Source organism: Eschscholzia californica, unplaced genomic scaffold, assembly GCF_041429995.1.
Source record: "Eschscholzia californica isolate CP2 unplaced genomic scaffold, dmEscCali1.0.p SCAF_6, whole genome shotgun sequence".
Lineage (NCBI taxonomy): Eukaryota > Viridiplantae > Streptophyta > Magnoliopsida > Ranunculales > Papaveraceae > Eschscholzia > Eschscholzia californica.
This window is the reverse complement of record NW_028238483.1, coordinates 33,335,511-33,357,982: the sequence shown is the minus strand read 5'-3', so window position 1 is coordinate 33,357,982 and position 22,472 is coordinate 33,335,511. Positions and strand designations below refer to the sequence as shown.

Genomic DNA, 22,472 nt, shown 5'->3' with positions numbered 1-22,472 from the left:
AGGTATCGTTCAATTTTCACTTAGTCAAGAAGTCAACAAATTAACCGACAGATACATGAGTTGACCCGTATCCAAGTCATCAAAGAGGCAGATGAGCATTGTCACTTGAGCCCTAACATGAGAAGTCCATAGGAATTTCTAAGGCTATGGAGCCCTGCCAAGAAACCTAAATTCATTAGTCTGAGGGCTGAGATTCTACCGTGTCCCGGCTGTGACCACCCGACGCCAATGGGTAGGGGAGCCAAGTTTCCGGCGCCCACGAATCCCTTACAGGACGGGTAGGCCCGTGCGTTCGGCGGGCCGTTTTCTAGGCCTAGTATCACGTGAGAATTCCCCTTCCTCACCTCAAGTAGCATAGCGGAAGTTCTCTGAACACTCTCCTTTCCAAGTAAGAAGAAGAAGCAGAGAAGAAAGAAATGGTGTTTCTGTGTTGGAGACGTCCGACTCAGGAAGACCAGAAGGCGTGCATTAACAAGTAACATTCAAAACAAACCCTAATTTTATAGTATTCTTTCCTGATTGAAAATGCTTAGTAAAACGAAATTAATGGTTCCAAAATCAAGCACAGGTCAGGAGGAACATTCAACTATGAATCCAAATATAGAGGTACTTCTGCTAATTCAATTTCTTCCCTACAAAAAAATGAAGATCTTTCCAAAAATGGTTTCTTCATCAATCACTCCCGAGTTCTAGTTGGTTCAGGCTTCAATTCTTACGATAAAGCTAAATCAGCTCTCCTCAATTGGAGGTTCGTTTTTCTCAATTAAACATTCAATAATTAACACTTCTAATAATTGCCCTGAATAAAAATTTTATCTTGTTTGAATTTTGAAGGCATTTTGGATTTGATTGGACGTTTGTTGAACCCAATACTCAAATCAAAGTGGGTTCCAAATTCTGCGTTTGTGTGAAGGAAATTCTCCCATGGATAATGATGCCTCTTCAAATAGCTTATGTTAATGAAATCAGAAACCCTAAACGAAAGCAACTCAAAGCCTCTTTTGGGTTTGGAAGTGGAACCCTCCATGGTCATTTACTGGTTAGTCTTCTTCTTCTTCCTTTCTTCCAGCTTTTTATTGGTAAAAATGGGTTAGACCCATTAATTCTTACTTACCCATTGTTACTCTGTGTTTGATTGTGATTTGTTTGAAATTTGTAGGCTGGGGAAGAAAGATTTTCGGTGGAATTGGATGAGAATGATCATGTTTGGTATGAAATTCTTTCATTCTCAAAACCAGCTCATTTTCTATCATTTATAGGATACCCTTATGTACAGCTTAGGCAAAAGTATTTTGCTCATCAATCTTCAAATGCAGTTGCTAAATATGTCAATCAAAATCCTTGATTGTGACCCTGTAAAGTTCAACAATCTTTTGTTGTTACAAGTAAGAAGAGAGTCTGTATTGTTGGTGTTCATCATTTTCTTTTTCAGTTCATTAGTTTCGGATTGCAGTAAGTTTGCCCTATTCAAATTATACAATGGCTTTACCAACAATCATCATATTTACCGGGAAATGAAATTTTTAGTTCTTTTTTAATTGTCAGCGTCCCTCGAACCCTTGACCTTCAAAGTGGAACACTAAACCTCTGTAACAACATTACTGCCACTGTATTTCTCTCCTCCTTTCTCTCTCTCTCTCTCTCTGTCATTCCGTGTACTGGAGCAAAATCGTGAAGAGAAAACCTAATTTTTTTAATATACTGTATTAATTTTGAAGTGATGAGAGATTTGAAGAAAAAAAATGAAATAGTTCATTTTTACTTGTTTTTTGGAAGATAAAGTTAACGAAGAAGGTGATTATGAAGATGAAGGTAGAGCGAGGGAGAGAAACATGGTGGTGGTTGGAGGAAGTGCTTATGGGGTATAACCGATTCGGCTGCCCTCTCAAAGCACAAAATTTTCTTAAAGAGCGAGGAAACTCTATCGAATTAAAACTAATAATTTTACTATATAAAATGATTCAAAAAAAATATATCTTAATAGATAAATATTTTGTACACCAACCATAGTCACAAGTTCAATTTTCTGTTGTCAACCTTCATTTTAGTTTCTCAACTCACCTTGAGGCTTGAACTACTAGTCACAACAACTCTCTTATTATGAATAATCAACTACTATTAAGTTAGTTTGTAAGGTTAAGGAATACTTATAAAATTATTATTTAATCTTTTCTCATGTAACGAGTATAATTCATTGTATGTGGTTCTTGCCTACAAATATTGGAGAGCCAAAAAAAATATACGATTCATTGGAAAAAAAATTGTACATAATTCATTGTATGTGGTTCTTGCCTACAAATATTGGAGAGCCAAAAAAAATATACGATTCATTGGAAAAAAATATACAATTTTTTTCGCAATGGGCCTCTAGATTCTCAGTGACACACGAGTGGTGTTGGCTGGAGGTGGGGTGAAGATGAAGATCCTATATGGACCTTACGTCAATTGAGATGCGTATCCGAACTGTGGGTATACAAGGGTAAAACTGAATTTAAGTGGCAACTAAAAGTACAGTAAGTGTATATAATATTTCCTCAGTGATATGCGGATCGGGTGATGTAACAGGCCCATTTTGTCATACTACTATCTCAACCCGCCATTTCCAGTCTGACAGAATTCGCCTCTATAGCTGAGAAACGCATGCCTCAGCTAGGTCAATTCACAGGACGATAAACATCCACTATGGAGTACGGATCAGAAGATGATACGAACCTATTACTGCCATGGTTGACCTATAAATACAAGTTAAAGGGATACTTGTTCATCATCTAGCTTTTTTTATTCATAGTCTGATTTCTTCTTCAGTTTTTATGCATATACCACCTATATGTAAATGCAAATGTACTTATAGTTTGTGATCAAAAGATTCAAAACAATATAAGGATGGGAATATTATCTAAATAAATTATGATTGAAACACACGAATCCCTGTATTTATTTCTATTCAGCATCAGAAACACAAGTATTTATGAAAAACATCTCTTTCTTTTTCATTTTTTCACAGGAAAACATAAAATATATAGCCTCATTTGTTAATTAAAGTATTACCAGAACATAAGAACAGTGCCCACTCCCGTAACACCAACAGGAAAGTGACGACTCACAATGACTGCAAATACAAGGGAAGAACATTGCCTGTACCATGGTCACTCTGCAACCTGCAGGCACGAAAACCAGACAAGTAACTTCAGAGTCCAAGCAGAAAATCATGCAACTAAAGGATATTACCGTTGTTTCCTCTCACTTCTGCATCAGGCATATGAATGAGAATAATTTATCAAAGCTTAAGCAATGTCTACAACATTGAAAATGTAGTTCAGAAAGTATCAGTACCCGGTTCTAGTCAAGTATCGTGATAAATCGCAAACTCGAGATACTACAAACATATAGTATAACTGTCTTATACGCATGAGCGGAGCTGTTTGAAGACTGGGGTAGGTTATAGCCTGGGCTGAAATTTGCTAAGAGTATGTATTACAACCGTAGGCGGAGTTGTAGTGTGGTTGGTTGTATTATTGGTTTAGCACCTAATAAGGTTTTAAAATATGTTTTACGCCTCAAGGCGGTTTGCTCTTCCAAGGCGAGGCGGTGCCTCAAGGCGCGCCTTGAGGCGTAAAATAGGGAAAAAAAAAAAGGTAAAGAAAATGACATCAATTATGTAAAAACATAGCATAACAAGCTTTTCTACTTCACTAACATAGTATAAAGTTTTTAGTGTTGCCAAAACAACTCAAAAATAACAGTGAAAACAAAAACCAAAACTTCTAAAGAGTTCTTCTTCTCAATAGTATATGGTTCTAAATTACGTACGCGTCAAATAGTTTTTGCAAACATTGGCGCCTAAGACTTCTCAAATTTAAAACTCCCCATGTCATTTTTTTTGGTTTTCAGCACCTGTATTGAGCTATTCAAAACGAGTTAACGAAAGTTTGAAATTTGTCCTAATGTGACATTACTTACTTCATTTACTCCATTTGATGTTGTTTCTATTATTTTTTCTCCTTTTTGTCCTTACTAGCTTAGGTACACTAGAAACCATGAAATCTTTCATAGAAAGAAAAATAATTGGAATTTTTATTTAATAAAATAAGATAAAATAAGATACATGTTAGACTGATGACTCGAAAGCTACTTTATGTACCAAAATTCTAATTTTCCATTGTAGTACGGAAACTACTACATGCATTGTAAAATCAAGTTTGCTTCTACTAATAACTTTTGGCTGGGCTTGTTCTGACATCCTTTTTCCACCCATGGTAGGTACTAACCTGGTTAAGGGGATTGTCAGGAGATTTCTTCCATAACTTCCATATCAAGTCTTTGTATTGAGTATGAGTAAGACCAGGCTTCTCTTGCTTCAGTACGGGTAGTTCTGCTTCCTCAAAAGCCTGCATATTGAAAGTTTAATTTGTCATTCACAAGTTTCCAACAGGAGAACAAATCTTTCATACTAATAGATATTCAAATTATCAATGACGACATCAAACTAATTTTAAAATAGATGACAGCTCTTGATATTGGTTTAAATGGAGGGCGGTCAAGGCATTCCAGTGAATCTGATTATCACGCAAGACAAGTCTTATGTGAGGAACGGAACTTCACACAATTTGACAAGTTCGGTATGCATTGACTGCGGTCACAAGCTTTAAAAGAACCATAAGAACAAAGAATCCCTAAAATTTATTATAAACAAATATTAATGCATCGACCAGCTTTATGAAAGGTTTCGCTGCTATAGCATAACTTTTAAGTCGTCTTAAATATGCAGAGTGGGAAAAGGATCATCATGATTTAGCACAAATTCTCATGTAGAATGGTAACTTTAGGTGATCATGTAATCAAGGAACAGCAATGATAGTGTAAAAGGGTAACTTTAGGTGATCGTGTAATCCTACTCGGTTCTTCCCAGCTACCCAAAATCTCATCCCAATTGTCTATGCAGACACTAGGCAAAGCCATTGAAACTTATTACCAAATTTATCAATTGTCGCTACCCAAAAAACAGTTCATACAGATGCTACCAACAAGCAATGGGCATGTCCATTGATGCACAGACAAAAAAGCAACGATGTTTCCCTCAACGACTTATCCCAATCACTAATATATTGTCCTAGGGATGCTTTGGGAATTTTTTTTTTCTACTCTAATTCATGTAGCATCTTAATTATAGAAACCCATCCAAGAAGCAATTCTAAGTCTAGTTTAACCTAATTGTGTTATCTTACCCTTCAAATCAATTATTTTTGCCAAATCAAACAAAGAAAATTAAATAACACAAATTTCCGCAGTGAAACAATTTGTTCAAAATTCTATCAATATAATTAAGAGGAGTTACCTTGAAAGAAGCTTTGAGACGCTTCTCAGGATGACGATCAGCAGGGAGATTATCAGCAACAGTCATTCTAGCAAGGGCATCTTCAACAGAGTGAGCTTCGATGACAGAATCATCACGATTCGTATTCGAAACAAGCACCATACGTTCGTATTCCTCTTCAGCGGCGGTTCTACTCTGCTTCTTCTTATTTTCCTCAGCACGCTTAAGAATCTGAAGCTGTTCTTCTTCTCTGCGACGCTGGAGCTCCGCCTCAGTGACTTTAGGTACAGGGATAGAGACTCGGTTGGCTTTCTTGTCTGGTTTCTTAGCTGCTTTTTCAAGTTCTTTCTCTTCTTGTTCGGCCAGTCTTTTGATTTCAGCCTTACGAGCAGCGGCTTCAGCTCGTTTCTCCGCCTCTTCCTCCCGTTTCTTGGCGGCGCGGGGTTTATTGCCTTCGGCTTCTCGCCAGTACTGATCGTCTTTCTCACGCGATTCTTTGTCTTTGCGTTCTGCTTCTGTAGCGGTCTTTCTTGCCCTAGCTGCTTCAGCTTTGCTGTTCGTTCCCATCTTCTTCGGCATCTTTACTTCTCTCTCTTCTTTCTCCTCTTTCTCTCTCTACAGGTTGCAGATCGTTTTTTGAGGTCGGAAGAGGCGAAGAATTGATCTTTATAAGAAGAGTATTAGAAATCCGAACCCCGTCTGAGTTTCTATTTTCTACTTTCAGGAGGAATCGTATACGAATCCGTGTGGTTTCTAATTTTTATTTCTTGATATTTGATAACTTTATAAAATAGAAAGTTTTTTATAGGCGCCCGAAATTGTTGGTAAGAGCAACTCCAACTCCGTGGGGCTGAGCCTAAGCCCAACCGGTCCAACCTCCGCTCTTTGGGGCTGAGGGTGGCCTTCAGTCGACTCTTGAACAATAGTTCCGAGGCTGTGCGGATCCTTAGAAACTAAGAAACCTAAGAACAAGTCCAACCTCTATCTGTTCTAGGTCTTAAAACTATTTTTTCACCCAAAATTTTCAGCCTCAGCTAAGTCCCAAAAATTCAGCTCCAACCTCAGCCTCTCTTGAGACCGAAAATATTTGCATGTGGGAAACACGTGTGTGGACTTTTTGTGAGTGTGCGAAAAATGTCTGATTTTGTGTATGTATGAAACACTTGTTTGAACTATTTTCCAACTAATATTTTTTTTAAGGTTGGAAAATTGTTCGGGGACCGACATGTCGGTGGATTAAAAAAATAAATAATAATCAAAGTTTTAAAATAAAATTAATTTCTTTAAAACAAAATTGGAGAAGATCCTAACCGTTTGATTTTATCCAAGGACTAGGGAAACCCCAACGTCCGTTTGATTTTAATGGGTTGGACCTCCGGAAGTTGGACATGCTCTAACTGGGCTGGCTTCCTAAGTCAAAATTGGGTTAGTTCCCTATTCCACCAAGGTGGGCAATACGTGGACAACTGTTTTTCTTATATGGACAACTATCTTATGTAGACAACTCAAAAAAATTAATTTCTTTATATGGACATCAGTTTCTAAGGGGACAACTCTCTATTATTTTCACTCAAGTCCTCTTAAAATCAGATGTATTATTTGATGACCTCCCTCTTTTTCCATAAACCCTAGTTTTTTTTTTTGATGAATACCATAAATCCTAGTTAGTTTGCTCTTACTTCCTCTTCATCATCAACACCCAAATTTTTAGAGAGAGAATTTTTTTTGGAGAAACATTGTTGATTATGACATCAAACAAAGGGAAGGGAATTGCTAAAGAATCTCCCTAAAGAGAAATGTAAAAACCCTAAAACCTAGAAATCAAAATTTTTTAAACCCTAATTTCTCTCTCTAGAAATTTCTGGATAAATGATTGTACTTCAAGTATGATTACACTCACATAGGGGAAAACAAGTAGGGTTTTGCCTTCTCTGTTCTTGAGGTTGAGAAACTTGGATTTATTCCAATTTCTTCTTCTTTATTTAGTAGCTGTGAGTTGGATAGATTTTTTTTTTATATATTCCTTGATGCATCAATTTTCATCTTTTCCCTGTTTATAACAAGTTCACGTGATTATCAAGAACATAATTCTATTACATTTTCTCATGAGTTTTTATGTTTATTTAGTAACATGAGTTGGATAGATTACTATACTTCAAGTATGATAACACTCACATAAACAAGAAGAAGAAGATGATGATAAAGAAGACAATTTAGGTTTTCAATTTTTAACTATTATTTTTGTTAATAGTCCACAATTTACTAACTATTAGTATTTAAGACTTTATGGAGTTGTCCCCTTATTAAATCAAAGTCAACTAATTCAAGCATAGTTGACTCGCATCGGGCTTGAAAATAGTTGTGCATATAAGTAAAATGGTTGTCCGCGTATTGGCCACCTTCCACCAACCCATAATTTAGAGATTTTTGGCGCGAAATTGGGAAGTTGAAAATTAGCAACTTCTAATTCTTGAGAGAGAAAGTGAATAAGGGTTTCAGTGGAATGGGTTTTTATGCAGTTTCCAATTCCGAGACGAAGAGTTCTTTAGAAACAACTTTTCCTCACTTACTTCTTCATTCACTGTGTCTGTTTATCATACGCACCCCACTGTGTATCGTACGCTACTTTTATGGAGATTCAAGAGGTAACAGAGAAGCTGAAGATACCCAAGTGGAAAGATATGCAAAATACTAAACGAAAGCTTCTCGTTCAAGAGACAGTAGAGATAAGAAGAACAGAAGAAGGGTTTGCTGGTTTATGGCATTCTGCAATTATTATTGGTAGTCGTGATTTTGCCCGTCGGATCAAGTACGATCATCTTCTTGAAGACAACGAAAGTTCTAAAGAAATTACAGAATGGATTAAAGTTTCCTCAAGTATAGAAGGGTTTCCCCAAAAAGGTCAAAACTTTATTAAGTACCGTGGTTTAATTAGACCTATTCCTCCTTTAATTCAGAATTTGTGTCAGTCTGGTTTTCATTATGGACTTTGTGTTGATGCTTTAGTTAATAATGCTTGGTGGGAAGGTGTTATATTTGATTATGAACATGATAATCCCAAAAGATTAATTTTTTTCCCTGATTTGGGTGATCAAAAAATGGTAAAGATTGATGATATAAGGATTACTCGAGATTGGGATGAAGTAAACGACATTTGGGAAGTTCGAGGGAATTGGGTTTTCCTTGAATTGATTGAGGATTATGAAAAAGCATGGCCAATTGTAGTTTCAGTGAAACAAATTTGGTATGAGTTGAGGGAGAAAGAAGGTTTTAGAAATAGAATTAAGGAGTGGTTTTGTAATGTAAAACACTTATGGAAGGATTTAGTTCTTGATACGATTCATCAAAATCTTGAACTAACAGCTGAAAATGTTCTTAATACAATAATGTCTGATAAAAAAGTGAATTTGGATGTTCAACCAATCAAAAAGTCTAGGAGTAAAAGGAGTAATCTAAGGAAAGCTAGAGTTTTATCGTCTAGTGGCGTTGTTTTGGGAAAACCTATGGGAAATTCCATCTTGGAACATGAAGAGGGTTTATCTCTGTTCAAGTGGAAAGGAAGAAAAACCGAAGACTCAAGCGAGGTTGTTAATCGAAGTCCCTGTGACAATGAAACTATTCAAATTCAGGATTTTGATTCAAATCAGCGAATAGATGATGCTCGGGAAGAACAGGAAGAAGTTTTAGAGTCTACTCAAAGTAATATCTCAAGCAGAGAAAATAAGGTTCAAGGATGTGGAATTGTCGAAGATAAACGTAGAAGAGATCGGAGTGAAGATCATTTGAAACGTTCACATAGATTGTGGAAAAATGTACACCATGAAGCTAAATACTTGCCAGAAGCATTGGGGAATTACTTATCAAATAAGGATCTCAAGAATGATTTAAAAGTAGAAGCTAGGAAGCATCTTTCTTATCTAAATTGGAAGATCGAATACGTAAGAGATACAATGCCTAGGTACCGTTATATCTCACCTGAGGGGAAGACTTATTATTCTCTTCTTATTGTGTGCGAGTTGGTGACAAAACAGGGAATCTTGATGCACTCGAATTCTAATCCCCCGTCTGTTCCTTCTCTGAAAACCCTTGAACAAGATAAAGACCGTGGCTCCTCTGATGATTTGGAACCTTCGGATTCAGGGATTTCTGAAAGGGAAGTACAGCCTTTAGTTCCTTTTAATGAAAAATTGGTTGTTGAACCCGAAGATTGCCTTCAAGCTCTGGTTAAGTTTTATGAGTTTCAAACAGGGAAAGAGTACGATAAAAGTGAAACTATGAATTTGTTACGTGAAAAAGCAAGGGAGTACTTAACCACTCTAGGTTGGGAGGTGATAAAGAATCAAAAGCAGTATAATTATACGTCTCCATATAAGAAACGGTGTTATTCTCTTCCAAGAGCTTGTGAAACATGTATGGAAGAAGTAGGATATTGTAGAAGTACGGGAGTAATGAAGACTACGAGTTCGTTTATTGGTTTGAAGTTCTATTCTGCAGTTATGTGCACCAAGGTTGATAAGTGTTATACCGAATTATCTAGTTTGTCATCAGAGTCTAAAGAAATTCATGAAGTTTCAAATATGCAGGAAAACATAGATAAATCACAGTTGAAGAAGCGAAAGACTGGGCCAGTGCCTTTTCAATCTAAAACTCAAGATAAAAATAATCTGCAAACAAGACAAAATGGAGAAGCAACCAAAGTGAAGAAGAGAAAGATATCTGTATCTCAACCGGACAGTAGAGGCCCGACCCGTGTCTTACGGTCAAAGAAAAGGGCGCGTCAGGTTGTGGTTCCAACTCTAGCCCATCGGACCCCTCGAACTGTTCTCTCATGGTTGATAGAAAATGATGTGATTTTACCAAGAGGTAAAGTACGCTACTCAAGCAAACAAGAAGATTGTCCAATGAAGGAAGGGAGGATAACTCGAGTCGGGATCAAGTGTAATTGTTGCCAAAAGATTCATACTCTATCTAGCTTTGGAACTCATGCTGGTAGCACTTATGGTCACCCATCTGCCAGAATCTTTTTTGAAGATGGAAGGTCTTTATTAGATTGCCAAAAACAATTAGTGGAAACTACGTCGAAAGGCTTGGCTCCAGAGTCTAGTGTGAAAACTAAAAGCAGTTCGGCAGATAGTGACTATATTTGCTCTGTTTGCCACTATGGGGGTAAATTATTGTTATGTGAGCAATGTCCATCTGCATTTCATTTATGTTGTCTTGGTTTAGAGGATGTGCCAGAAGGAAATTGGTTTTGCCCATCTTGCCGGTGTGGAATTTGTGGCAAGAACGAGTTAGTCGGAGGCCATGAACAAAAGAGACTTATATGCTGTGATCAATGCAATCGTGAATATCACATGGGTTGCATTCGGGAGAAAGGATTGGCCAATCGGGATCATTCCCTCGGACAGAATTGGTTTTGCAGCAATAAATGTGAAAAGATATTTGTTGGTCTCCATAAACTACTAGGAAAATCAATTCCGGTTGGTGTGAATAATTTATCGTGGACTATTTTAAAATCCTTGAAAGATGATTTTGGGGAGTCTGATATTGAAGCCATAACAGAGCATCAGAGTAAACTCAATGTAGCACTTGGTGTAATGCATGAATGCTTTGAACCAATTAAAGAACAAGGAACTAAGAGAGATCTTGTCAAAGATGTTCTTTTCAATAATAGGTCAGAGCTAAATCGGCTGAACTTTCGAGGATTTTATACTGTGATTTTGGAGAGAGGAGATGAACTTATCTCTGTTGCAACTGTTAGGATGCACGGTGAAAAAGTAGCGGAGGTACCGCTAGTTGGTACATGTGTGCAATATCGTCGACAAGGGATGTGCCGAATTTTATTCGATGTTCTCGAAAAGAAGCTTAGAGAATTGGAAGTGGAGAGGTTGCTTTTGCCTGCTGTTCCTCAAGTACTACATACATGGACAACTTCTTTTGGATTCTCGAAGATGACTAGTTCCGAGAGATTAGAGTTTCTGCAATATACATTTTTGGATTTTCAGGACACTACAATGTGCCAAAAATTCTTATGAATGGCGCCCGAAACAAAGTCGACAAAATGAAGACATGCTTTCTTCAACAGTTTTTCGAAAATCTCAGTGATTTATAATCACAAGTACTGCTTGTGTCACCAATACATTAGCTAGGAGTCTGAGTAAGGTGGTGACTAAGGCGGTAAGTGATTATAGCACTCCCCTCTGACGAAAAACAGCACCATGACCAGGGGCGGACCCACGTTGGGGCCTATGGGGACACGTGCCCCCACGGCTCCAGAGTGGGTCTCGAGCTGAAAATGTAAGTGATTTCGAAATTTCGTAAGGTCAGTTCTAAATAATTTGAGTAGTTGTTATAATTGAATGTGAAATTGGAATTGCCTAGATGGTGAGGTAGTAGTTGTGTACTACAAAGGTCATGGGTTCGAATCCCATTGCCATTACCATTTCTTTTGGGTAATTTATTTTTGTCCCAACATTTTTTGATGTTAGCTTTTGGCATTCCGAATACTCTTTGTAATTAGATTGTAGTCAAATCAACTCACGTTTAGTGGTAATCTAATTCGACGAGTCATGAGTGTTGCCATCACACATAGAGATCATTTGTTTCCAAACTTATAACTCGTTTTGGTAGAGTTTCGTAATGAAGCTCGACAATTTGTCATTTGGGATGGTATTCGTTTTTTACTATTTAATATAATTAAATGTGCCCCCACAATGAAGAATTTTTGGGTCCGCCACTGACCATGACCCTGACTTTAGCTGACTTACTCACTACGAATTGATCCAAGACTGTATAAACCAACATATTTTACGAGGTGATAACTACAGGTGTTTGTAAAGAATATATGCATCCAAAGAGGAAATTTTATTTCATGAAGCATAGTAGCCTAATGATTGACTAGAGTTTTGTGTAATTGAAGTTTGTGTAATTGAAGTTTTGTGTAATTGAGCTTTCTATGTAACCATACTAGGTATGACCCGTGCCTCCGGCACGGTATTTTTCTTTAAATACTTCAATTTTTTTAGCTACACATTGCAAAAATACCCTCTCGAGTTATAAAATAACTGTTAGATGTAGATGTAGATGAGTGACTTGACATACCTAATTGATATGTTAATTCTAATTCTGATGTCGTAAAGGTCTTGAAAGGGTCATTTTATGGATTTTTTTATTAATTGACAGCGTGTCTCGAACTTTGACCTCTAAGATGTTGCCATTCCAAAGAAAAGTTGTTGGCTCACTTTTATGGAATTATTGCTACTGTAAGACTAAAATGGAGAATAGAAAGATCAAAGTAAGCTCAAATGTTAGCAGATTTAACATAAAACAATGAGATTTCGTTGAATTTAAGAAATAGGTATTGTTCACCAGTTAGTTTTTTCCTTCATTAGTCATCCCTAATAGGTTTTGAATCAGATGTTTTTTTTTATCTTCCTTAATATGTGATGAAAAAGATGTGTTTCTCTGCTTGGAAATGAAAAAGGTTTTTCATTTCTCTCTAGACATCACCCGTGGTTTCGGCACGAACAAATCCGTATTTGTCGCAATATTGTAAAGGTATTGAAACAATAATGAGATTTTACTATTGTTATTGTTATTGTGATCAGGTTTGTAACCTTTTTTAGCGTTGGAATGGTCAATTGTTGAATTGTCGTGTTTATTATTGTCAAAAAAAAGTTGTTTTAGTTTTTTAGTAAATAGAAAGGATGAAGGGAAGAAATTTAAAAATGTTGATGATCGTATTGATAGCACCTTCTGTGAAAAAGAATTTTTCTTATCTTTAAACTATTGTGTAATGGAAAAGGAAGAGACCAAAGCCCATATTGAAGGATTCCTTACAAGTTGTCCTATTCTTTCCCACATTTTCGAACTGCTAAAACTCCCACCGTTAGTTTATGCATCATATTTTGAAGTTATTTTATTTTTTTATCTACATCATATATTAATTCCAATATTGGTTGAATCCCATGATAACAATTTAGTGGAAGGTACTATGTTTTACGCTCTTTCTATCAGTTGAGAATTGGGATAATCTACGGTAAATTTAAGCAATCAAACCAATGTCAATCCTATTGACCTATTTGAAAACAAAAAAACAATGTCTAAAGACATCATGTGTGCATGAAGAGAACTAATGAACTAAACAACGCCATATTCAGTCTTATCCCCTAAGGCCAATATATTACAAATTTGATTAATAACAGATTCCAATGAAACCCGTTTTAATTGGATATGTGAAGGCTTAGCCTATTTAGGTGAAAGATGCAAAACTATTAAATTTGAGAAAAGGAAACTTCGACAATATAAGTAAGAAAGGAATAACTAAACTTTGTATATAATTGCACATTAAATAAAACAGGCCGATTGAGTGCGTTATACACAACGCCTTTTTGGACTTGACAATGAGTTTGAGCGATAAATAAGTTTTTTGGTCTTGACATTGACACCTATGATAGTGAAATTTCGGTTGCATGGTGTGCAATACACCTTCACGTACGACATGTTAACACCTTTTACAGTTCCGACATCCAAACTTTTTTTATGGCAACGGGAGCATACGTGGCGTTTATAAACAGGGATTCGTGGTTGTGTGTTGTTGGGGAGTGGTGGTACATGTGCATCAGATGAAACCAAGATTGTCGTTGACATTGGTGATGAACATTGGTTGACTTGCGATGGAGATGAGTATGATGGTGTAGGTGAAGATTGACGAATGAGAGATGGTGAAGAAGATGTTGAAGATGATGGTGAAAACGGGCAATTAACAGAGAACGAAGAGACATTTGATGATTCTATTGTCTCTGCCATAACATAAAACAATATAAAGGGATTCAACAAAAAAAAAACAATATAAAGGGTGTATATAACTTAGCTTGTAGAAGAGAAATACAGATAAAGATTACAATCATTGAAAGAAGATATTGAGCGGCATAAAAAAAAAAAATTTGAGATATTCCATTTAAAACTTCGAAACTATTGAAAGAAGAAGTGAAGAGCTTTGGAGCTAGACACCCATTTATATAGGCGTAGATAAGGAAGATGGAAAGAATAGATGGTCATTTTCAGTCATTACTATTGTAAATGATGGGTAATAATAGGTTTTAAAAACTAAATTGAATTTCATATTAAAGAGATGTAAATGGGGTGAAGAGAAAGAGACATTTCGGGGAAGAAGATGAATGGGTTACTGAAGAGAAAAATGATAGAATATGTTAGAAGGCTTTAAGGCTTTAAAGGTGAGTGAATGTTAGATGAGTTTTTGAAACCACACGTACCTACACTTAGAAGACTAACAATGGTAATGGAGAATGAAGAAGATTAATGGAGAAATAAGGTATGAGAAGGGATGAATGGAAATGGGAACGGTAGAATATGAGGGGATGTGCTTAAAGCACCCAATTGATATTATTACTCTTAACTCATTAATTCTAATTATTATTACTCCTAAATGAGTTTATCTCTTTAAAATTATAATTGAGGTAGGATTGTGGATACCATTGGATGACACATGACTTTGTGATTATTAGACTAATTTTGTCCTAGTAAGCATGAGAATGAGTTATTTTCTATCCAATCAGCTGCATTTATTGTGTCCCAGTCATCACTAAGAAACCCTGTTTTGTTATATAGATTATTTTTTTTTTTAAATGAATTTGAAATAAAGAAATTGAATTTCAAAGAGAAAAAAAATGAAAATAGTTCACATAGTGTTTGGCACAAGCACAATTGTTAGACCTCAGACCTCAAGGGTTGGAGTTGATTTTTTGAGGTTGAATCCCTTGATTTAGTTTTGGGTAGAAAAATTAGTTTTTTTTTTACCTAAGCCCCTCTTGGATTGCAGTTGCTCTGAGGCTGGTCAGGCCGTACTCCACTACATCCTTTGTTTCTAGAGGCTAAATTTGTAAAGAAATTTTTATACACTTACCACTACCACAAGACATCTTTTTAGACATAACCAAAAAAGAATCCTTGTGTGTGTAGTACATAACACAAATGGTGATGCCAATGATTGATAGCTCGGTTGGTTGGTGTACTCTCCAATATCCTAGAGGTCTCAAGTTTCATTCCTAGCGGAGGTGGAATCCATAGCTTATTGATAGGTTTTTTAAGCCTCTATTTTATATGGCCAGTAGACCCAGTAGTTTAGAATGTTTGTAGTTTAGAATGTTTAAATTGAAGGGGGGATAATACTTATAAGCCTCTACTTTATATGGAGCTTTTTTACATAAAGACTCCCACATAGAAAGGCATTTTAGACACCAAAGACATGTAAAGGAAAACACAAACAAAAAAACTTTAAGCTCGGATATACAGCATTCAGAGGATGACATGAACTTCATATTATTCTTTATCGTATAAATAAAAATATCCAATATGAAAAAATAAAAACAAGAAAGGGGTCTGGAATTGCAAATTTGGGCTCAAAGACCAGATCAGAACTATCGCCATGAAAACCGAAAACTGAAATGGTTGAAGTGATTCAAGTAGAGTTTCTTTTTTGCTTATCCAGTCGTACTCCATCTTCATAGTCTCGTCATTGGGTTAGTTGATCCAGGAGACCCCTAACATCTTGGCCATGAAACCATATCGATCAGCTGCTTCATCAATCTGCCATAGGAAACCAAAAGCTCTTACTCATCAAACTCTTTTTTATGAAAAGACTAGTCGAACACTTAACACAAATCTACAGCAAAATAACTTTTACCATTTTTTGGGTAGGACGTCCAGATCCATGGCCAGCCTTCTGATCTATGCGGCCAATTATCGGATTGGTCTGTGGACTGTTCTTTAAGCTCGTGGAAAGAATATATTGCAACGTCTGCAAGATGGTTTAAAATATCAACAAAGTCCAGAAGACAAGATCACATTCATAATTTAAAATATCAACGAAATTTATGAAGCGGGCTGTATCTGAGCTTACAGCCAATAACTTCAATGAGTGCAATGGCACAACACGATCATCGTGATCAGCAGTCAACAGCATGGTAGATGGGTACTGAATGTGTTCATCGTGATGTTTTTCCCACGGTCTCTTCACATTATGAAGTGGTGAGTATCTGAGAGTACAAACACGTAAATGGGCCTTGAGTTAGAGCCAAAATTTTCAACAGAAAAGTATTAAAACTCTTATTTTGTTTAAATAGACTTAAAAACGGTCAGTTGTAGTCCTGGAACAATCAACATTATCATCCTAAATCAGAACAAAAAACCTAGATTTTTCTTACTTGATAAGCCAATGGAACTCTTCCTCCTTTTCTGAACAACCAAAATCAGAAGTCCAAGCATGGCCTGGAAACATATACTAGCAAAATTAGCATACTGGAATTAAAACTAGTTAGTAGTTAGGCATGAAAGCGGAAAGAATGAAGGCTAACCGCTAACCTATGGTAAATTTGTGGAAACGCAGCATGTCCATAACTCCAACATGAGCCAGAGCACATCCAAAAAGATCAGGGCGCTGCCAGCATACAATTTTACATTTAGTAAAACTTAATATTATTGGTGTTTGACAAAAGAAAGACCGAAACGAAAAAAAAAATTACCCAGTACCTGATTTATGCAGGCTGCAACAAGAAGTCCACCATTGCTGCCACCTTCAATACACAGTTTTTTAGACTGGGTATAACCAGAAGATACAAGATATTCTGCAGAAGCCTGGAAGTCATCAAAACAGTTCTGCTTATTTGCTAGTGATCCTGCTTTATGCCATTCTTCTCCATATTCTCCACCACCGCGAATGTTAGCTATGCAGATGACTGCTCCTAAGTTCCTTGTGAGGACAATCCGACTGACACTGAAGGATGGGGTGAGGCTAATGTTAAAACCCCCATATCCATAGAGTAGACAAGGGTGTGATCCATCTAAAACGATATTCTTCTTCGACACAATGAAGAGAGGTATCTTGGTTCCATCCTTGCTGGGGGCAAAAACCTGAGGATGATATCCAATTACAAGAAGGCACGTTATGCATAAGTGGATCATAATAAGATAATGGATAACGAAGAATTACAATAACTAGAAGCTGAGACCCTATAAACAGTATCTAGCAATAGTATCGTTTCAAATTCAACTACCCTAGAGATATACAAACTAGAAAAAAAATTCTAACCCTCAGTAGTTCAACATTGAAATACATCAATCATTTCAAAAGATTTAGAGTTTTAGTGGAACTAATTCAGATTAAGGAAGTAAAATTCAAGGTAATAGAAGTATATATTCTGATTACCTGATTAACCTGGAAATCGGTGCGATCGAATCCTGACACAACAATCTCTCGGAATATCTTCATTTCTGGGACCTCAGATTCTAAGTTGCATTGATATATAATACCGGGAGTAAGAAAGCTGGTAAACCCTATAAAAATTTCACTATCTTTGCGTCTCCCTGATATCCCATACACTGTCCCAATGTCTATGGGCAATTGGTGTAGAAACTTACCGGTTTCTAATTCTCTTAACTGTACAACATACTTAACATCGCTTAAGTAACTCACCAAAATTTGGTTACCATTAACAACGTATGCAGATTCAAGTACATCCTTTTTAGATTCTTCAAGAACATCGTTCCAAACACTTGGTTCCTTGAGATCTACCCTAACTAACTTATATTTAGGAGCATCTTTATTTGTTAGGAATGTAAATTTGGTGTCATCATTAGCAATAGCTCTATAACTTGCATCGAAATTATCCACGAGCTTAACAAAAGGAAGCATGTCTTTTTTATCTCTAAATCCTTCGAGCCCGTTAGGGATCGTCGACAGATCAAAGTAATAAAGTTTGTTAACTGGGTCACAGCTCTCCTCGATGTACAGAAGAATATACTGCAGATAGAAATTAAGACAGAAATTAGTATAAAATTTTCAAATACTTTTTTCTTTCAAGCCCTTGACCTTTAAAGTGGAAGACTAAAACTCTTGCCACTCCAACCAAGGGTTGTTGGCAAAAAAAAGAATTCTACTATGAAATCAACTCATGTATTCTTCTTTTTACCTTCCCATCATCCATGACTTGTGCCCCGAACATGTACTTAGGATTTTCAGGGTCTTTCCAGCACAAGATATCTTCGGACTGATCTGTACCGAGGAAATGATAGTAAAGCTCATGATTAAGATTAGAATTTGTCTCCGTCCCAGCATCTAACTTCTCTCCTTCCCTACAAACCGATGCCCATCGAAAATTCAATACCCATTCCTCATTAAGAACCAAACTACATGGTACAAACGAAAACAAATTTACCGACATAGCTCGTAATTACTTACTTGGGAGCCGGATAACGACTGTAAAAGAAACCTTTGCTATCATGAGTCCAACTAATGGATGAAAACTTAACCTGTCAAATAAAGATATAAACCTCATATAACCACCAACACTAAAAAGTTTGTTCTTTTGAATAATTTCATTATTATTAATCAAATTCAAATTATGGGTGATTAGAAAAATCCTCACCCAAGACAATGTATCAGGCTCAACGTTCTTATCTTCAACTCTCATCACTTTAATGGAAACCCAATCACTACCACTGGAACTAAGTCCATAAGCAAAATACTTAGCATCCTCACTTACAGAAGCTATATTCAAAGAGACAGTTCCATCTTCACTAAGCCCATTAGGGTCAAGCAAAACCTCAGCATTTGAATCCAAACTATCCTATTAAAATCAAAATACACCCAAATCAATTCAAACCCCAAAATAAACATAAACCCACTTTCACTTTCATAAACAAATTGAAAAGCAGCAAACCTGAACATAGAGGACACTCTGGGCTTGAAGACCTGTATTTTGAAAGTAGAAATACTTATTCCCTTTCTTGAATGGAGTATCATATCGAGGATGATCAAATAACTTTGTTATTTGTTGATGAAGTTTCTCTCTTGTTTCACAACTTTGAATAACAGATTGAGTTAGATTTACTTGCTTCTTTACAAAATCCTTAACTTCATCGGCATCAGGATCTTCAAGCCTAATCAACAAAAAATAAAGTATTAAATTCATGAAATTTTAATAGAATGTATAAATAAACAAAGTTATAGGAAATGGGTATTGGGTTATTACCAACGATAAGGGTCGGAGATCTGAACACCATGATAATCATCAACAACAGAATCATCTCTTCGAGCAATGGGGTATTGTAATGGAACATCAGCTAGGGCAGAAAGAGAACCCATTCTTCTTATTCTTCTTCTTATTCGTATGTGATTGTTAGAGAAAGATATGAAACGTGGGTGGTTGTTGGGAAGAAGAAGAAGAAGACGACGACGAGTTAAATACGATTCGTGTTTGGGTTTAATTTGGTAATTAAATAAGGAGGTGGTTAAATGGGGAAGGTGAAGATTATTAGGGATTGGTTTAGAAGTAAGGGCGCGTAAAGGAGGAGAAAAAAGCGGGACCGATATGTGAAGAGTGTGGCGGGTGGATGTGAACATGGTAAGCTGGTTTCTATGGCGGTTGGTCGCCTGAAGGCAATTGTTTAGACTTCTAGTTGGGGAAAAATGATGAGATTGTGTTGACATTTTTTCCCAAGTATGTCGTCATATTCTACATTTTTTCCCTTTTTGTGTGTTTTTCAATTTTTGAAGATATTGACATTATTCTTTTCTCAAACGAAAAAATACACCATCTAATATCAGTTATGGAAAGGGATGCTTCTCGTAATATTTTTTCCTATTTAGACAAGTTGGTGGTCATTGGACGAGGTATTAGATAGTACCTTATTTCTAGATGGGTTTGAGGAAATCTTGGAAGCACCATCAAAATCATTTAAGCCCCACCAACACATTGGTAGGAATTCTATATTTCTATTACATATGTTTCTCTAGGCATATTTGTTTATATTAATGTGACCGTACATGTCTCTGATCCATACTGGAGTGCAAAGGCCCCTATAATCACATGTCGGTTTGCTATGCGCGACTGAATCCTATCAAAGGTTTCAATCACGGTTATCTTAAGTATTTTTAAATTGGGAATGCAAAAGAAGTGTGGGAAGAAAAAATTTTCACATAATCTACAAAATCAGAAACTCGATCTGTTGAAGTGAGAATCCTATCGGAGGAATAGGATTCCAAAGAGAGTAACAACAAACCTAGGGAGGGGTGCGTTTGTGATTCCCTTTCGTGCGAATGATTTGTTTTAACATTTACTAGGTTCTCGTCGCGTCCGTCCCTCTTGACTAACGCCGGGAGATCGCATTTTATTTTGATTTGCATCAAAGGAAGAAGAGTGTTAGAGATATTATTGAAGCTTGAGTTAGAGAGAAGAGAAGATAGTGTAATAGGAGTGTAAGTATATCGAGTATGTTAGAGAGTAGAGATAATCAGTGTAATGGGAGTGTAAGAATAAGTTGACCAGGGGTATTATGGTCTTTTCCTCTTTTTCATTTTCTGTTATGAGTGAGAAAGTTTGTTAACAAACTTTCTCTCTCTATAACAACCTTCGTCTCCCTCACTCTACTTGTATATAAAGAGATGATCTCTCTCTTTGATGAATAATAAGAAAAACCACAACTTCTCTCTCTCTCTCCTAATCTTTCACTTTCTCACATGGTATCAGAGCGTCTAGGTTTTCCAAATTGCTTCCGCATCTAAAATCTAGAGAGAGAAACAATCGAAATTCATGGCGTCGTCTTCATCTTCTTCACAACCTTTAACATTCAATATTACTAATTTCATCTCAATCAAACTCGATGAAAACAATTTTCTGGTTTGGCGTGATCAATTCGAATCGATTTTGATCAGCAACGATCTAATAGGATATGTTGATGGATCGATTTCACAACCTGAAACTTCCATTATCGATTCAGAAGGAAGAGAGGTTATTAATCCAGCTTTTCAAAATTGGAGAAAATATGATCATTATGTAAAATCATGTTTGAAAGCTACTTTCTCAGATTCAATTTCAGCCGATGTTCTAGGGCTTCCTACTACACACAAGATCTGGAGTTATCTAAATGAAGTTTATGCTGAAGAATTTGAGGCAAAACAAGATTTTCTTCGAAGGCAAATTCAAAACATTCAGAGAGGTAATGCTTCTATCAATGATTATCTTCGACGAATAAAATCATTAGCTGATTCTTTAGCTTCTGTTAATGATAAAGTTTCTGAGAAAGAGATGATTCGTATCATTTTAGCTGGATTAGGCAAAAAGTTCAGTCAATTTGTTATAGCTATTGATAATAGAACAGATAGGATTCATCTTCCTGAATTGAGATCAAAACTTCTTCATCATGAACAATGGCTTCTTTCTTAAGAAACTGTTGATCAAACAGCTTATTATGTTAATCAAAGTAATTCACGAAATCAAAAACCTTTTAGACAAGGTTCATATCAATCTAAATCACATCAGACACACAAATCTGATTCTGTGCAGACTCAAAGTCTTAAAAATCAAAATCAGATTCAACAATCAACATCAAATTCACAACAACAACAGTCTAGACATCCACTTATGAATAAGAAAGCAGTAAACTTTGATTTTACTTCCATACCCTGTGGTATTTGTCATAAATGGGGTCACTTAGCAAGTAAGTGCAGATTCAGATATACACCATCAACACCTCTGAATTCTCCAAACTTTGCTGGTCTTCATATTGAAGATAATACAAATTCTTCTTTACCAAGTGTGGAAGATAATACAGAAACATCTCAAGAAGAGTGTAATGTTGCTATTGAAGAGTGTCATATGGCTGCTACTACTGTTTCTTCTTCAAAAGTCTGGCTTGCTGATTCAGGAGCTTCAAGCCATATGACAAATGATTCTAAGGTACTAGATAAAACTTCTCCTTATCTTGGTCATGAGTCTGTAATGGTAGGGAGTGGCTCTTCAATACCTATAGTGTGCACTGGAAATGCAACTTTGAACACCTCAACTCATAATTTTGATTTACAGAATATACTAGTGGTTCCTCATTTAAAGAAAAATTTACTCTCTATTGCCAAGTTCACTAAGGATAATGATTGTTCTGTCGAATTTTTCCCTTGGGGTTATAGCATCAAGGATCTCTTATCTAGTGATATTCTTACAGAAGGTCCAATGATCAATAATCTTTATCCTATTGAATGTCAATCTGAGGGGATACCATTGGGTCTTACTGCTGTCTTATCAGCTTCTCCCTCCTTATGGCATAAGAGACTTGGTCATACTGCTAGAGGTGTCTTGGAAAA

General features: G+C 36.3%; 4 protein-coding genes across 4 annotated transcripts; 2 read left to right on the top strand and 2 right to left on the bottom strand.

Annotated features, from left to right (window-relative positions):
• The first annotated feature begins 342 nt into the window (after positions 1-342).
• Positions 343-1,495, top strand: LOC147533804 (outer envelope protein). Its single transcript, XM_086646246.1, has 4 exons — positions 343-475; positions 569-748; positions 835-1,039; positions 1,160-1,495. The coding sequence occupies exons 1-4, from the start codon at positions 417-419 to the stop codon at positions 1,343-1,345; spliced, it is 630 nt and encodes a 209-aa protein (XP_086502372.1). The 5' UTR covers positions 343-416; the 3' UTR covers positions 1,346-1,495.
• A 1,413-nt stretch (positions 1,496-2,908) lies between these two features.
• LOC147533803 (coiled-coil protein) lies at positions 2,909-6,090 on the bottom strand. Its single transcript, XM_086649319.1, has 3 exons — positions 5,336-6,090; positions 4,269-4,388; positions 2,909-3,158 (listed from the first exon to the last, which is right to left on the bottom strand). Exons 1-3 carry the CDS (start codon positions 5,891-5,893, stop codon positions 3,147-3,149), a joined length of 690 nt encoding a protein of 229 aa, XP_086505445.1. The 5' UTR covers positions 5,894-6,090; the 3' UTR covers positions 2,909-3,146.
• Positions 6,091-7,944: 1,854 nt separating this feature from the next.
• Positions 7,945-11,349, top strand: LOC147533802 (uncharacterized). The gene has a single exon (XM_086650067.1). The coding sequence runs from the start codon at positions 7,945-7,947 to the stop codon at positions 11,347-11,349; it is 3,405 nt and encodes a 1,134-aa protein (XP_086506193.1).
• A 4,235-nt stretch (positions 11,350-15,584) lies between these two features.
• LOC147533801 (Prolyl oligopeptidase family protein) lies at positions 15,585-20,115 on the bottom strand. Its single transcript, XM_086651043.1, has 12 exons — positions 19,366-20,115; positions 19,054-19,273; positions 18,760-18,960; positions 18,573-18,643; positions 18,304-18,466; positions 17,541-18,134; positions 16,865-17,245; positions 16,697-16,772; positions 16,540-16,603; positions 16,236-16,371; positions 16,020-16,133; positions 15,585-15,922 (listed from the first exon to the last, which is right to left on the bottom strand). Exons 1-12 carry the CDS (start codon positions 19,821-19,823, stop codon positions 15,857-15,859), a joined length of 2,544 nt encoding a protein of 847 aa, XP_086507169.1. The 5' UTR covers positions 19,824-20,115; the 3' UTR covers positions 15,585-15,856.
• Between the last annotated feature and the right edge of the window lie 2,357 nt (positions 20,116-22,472).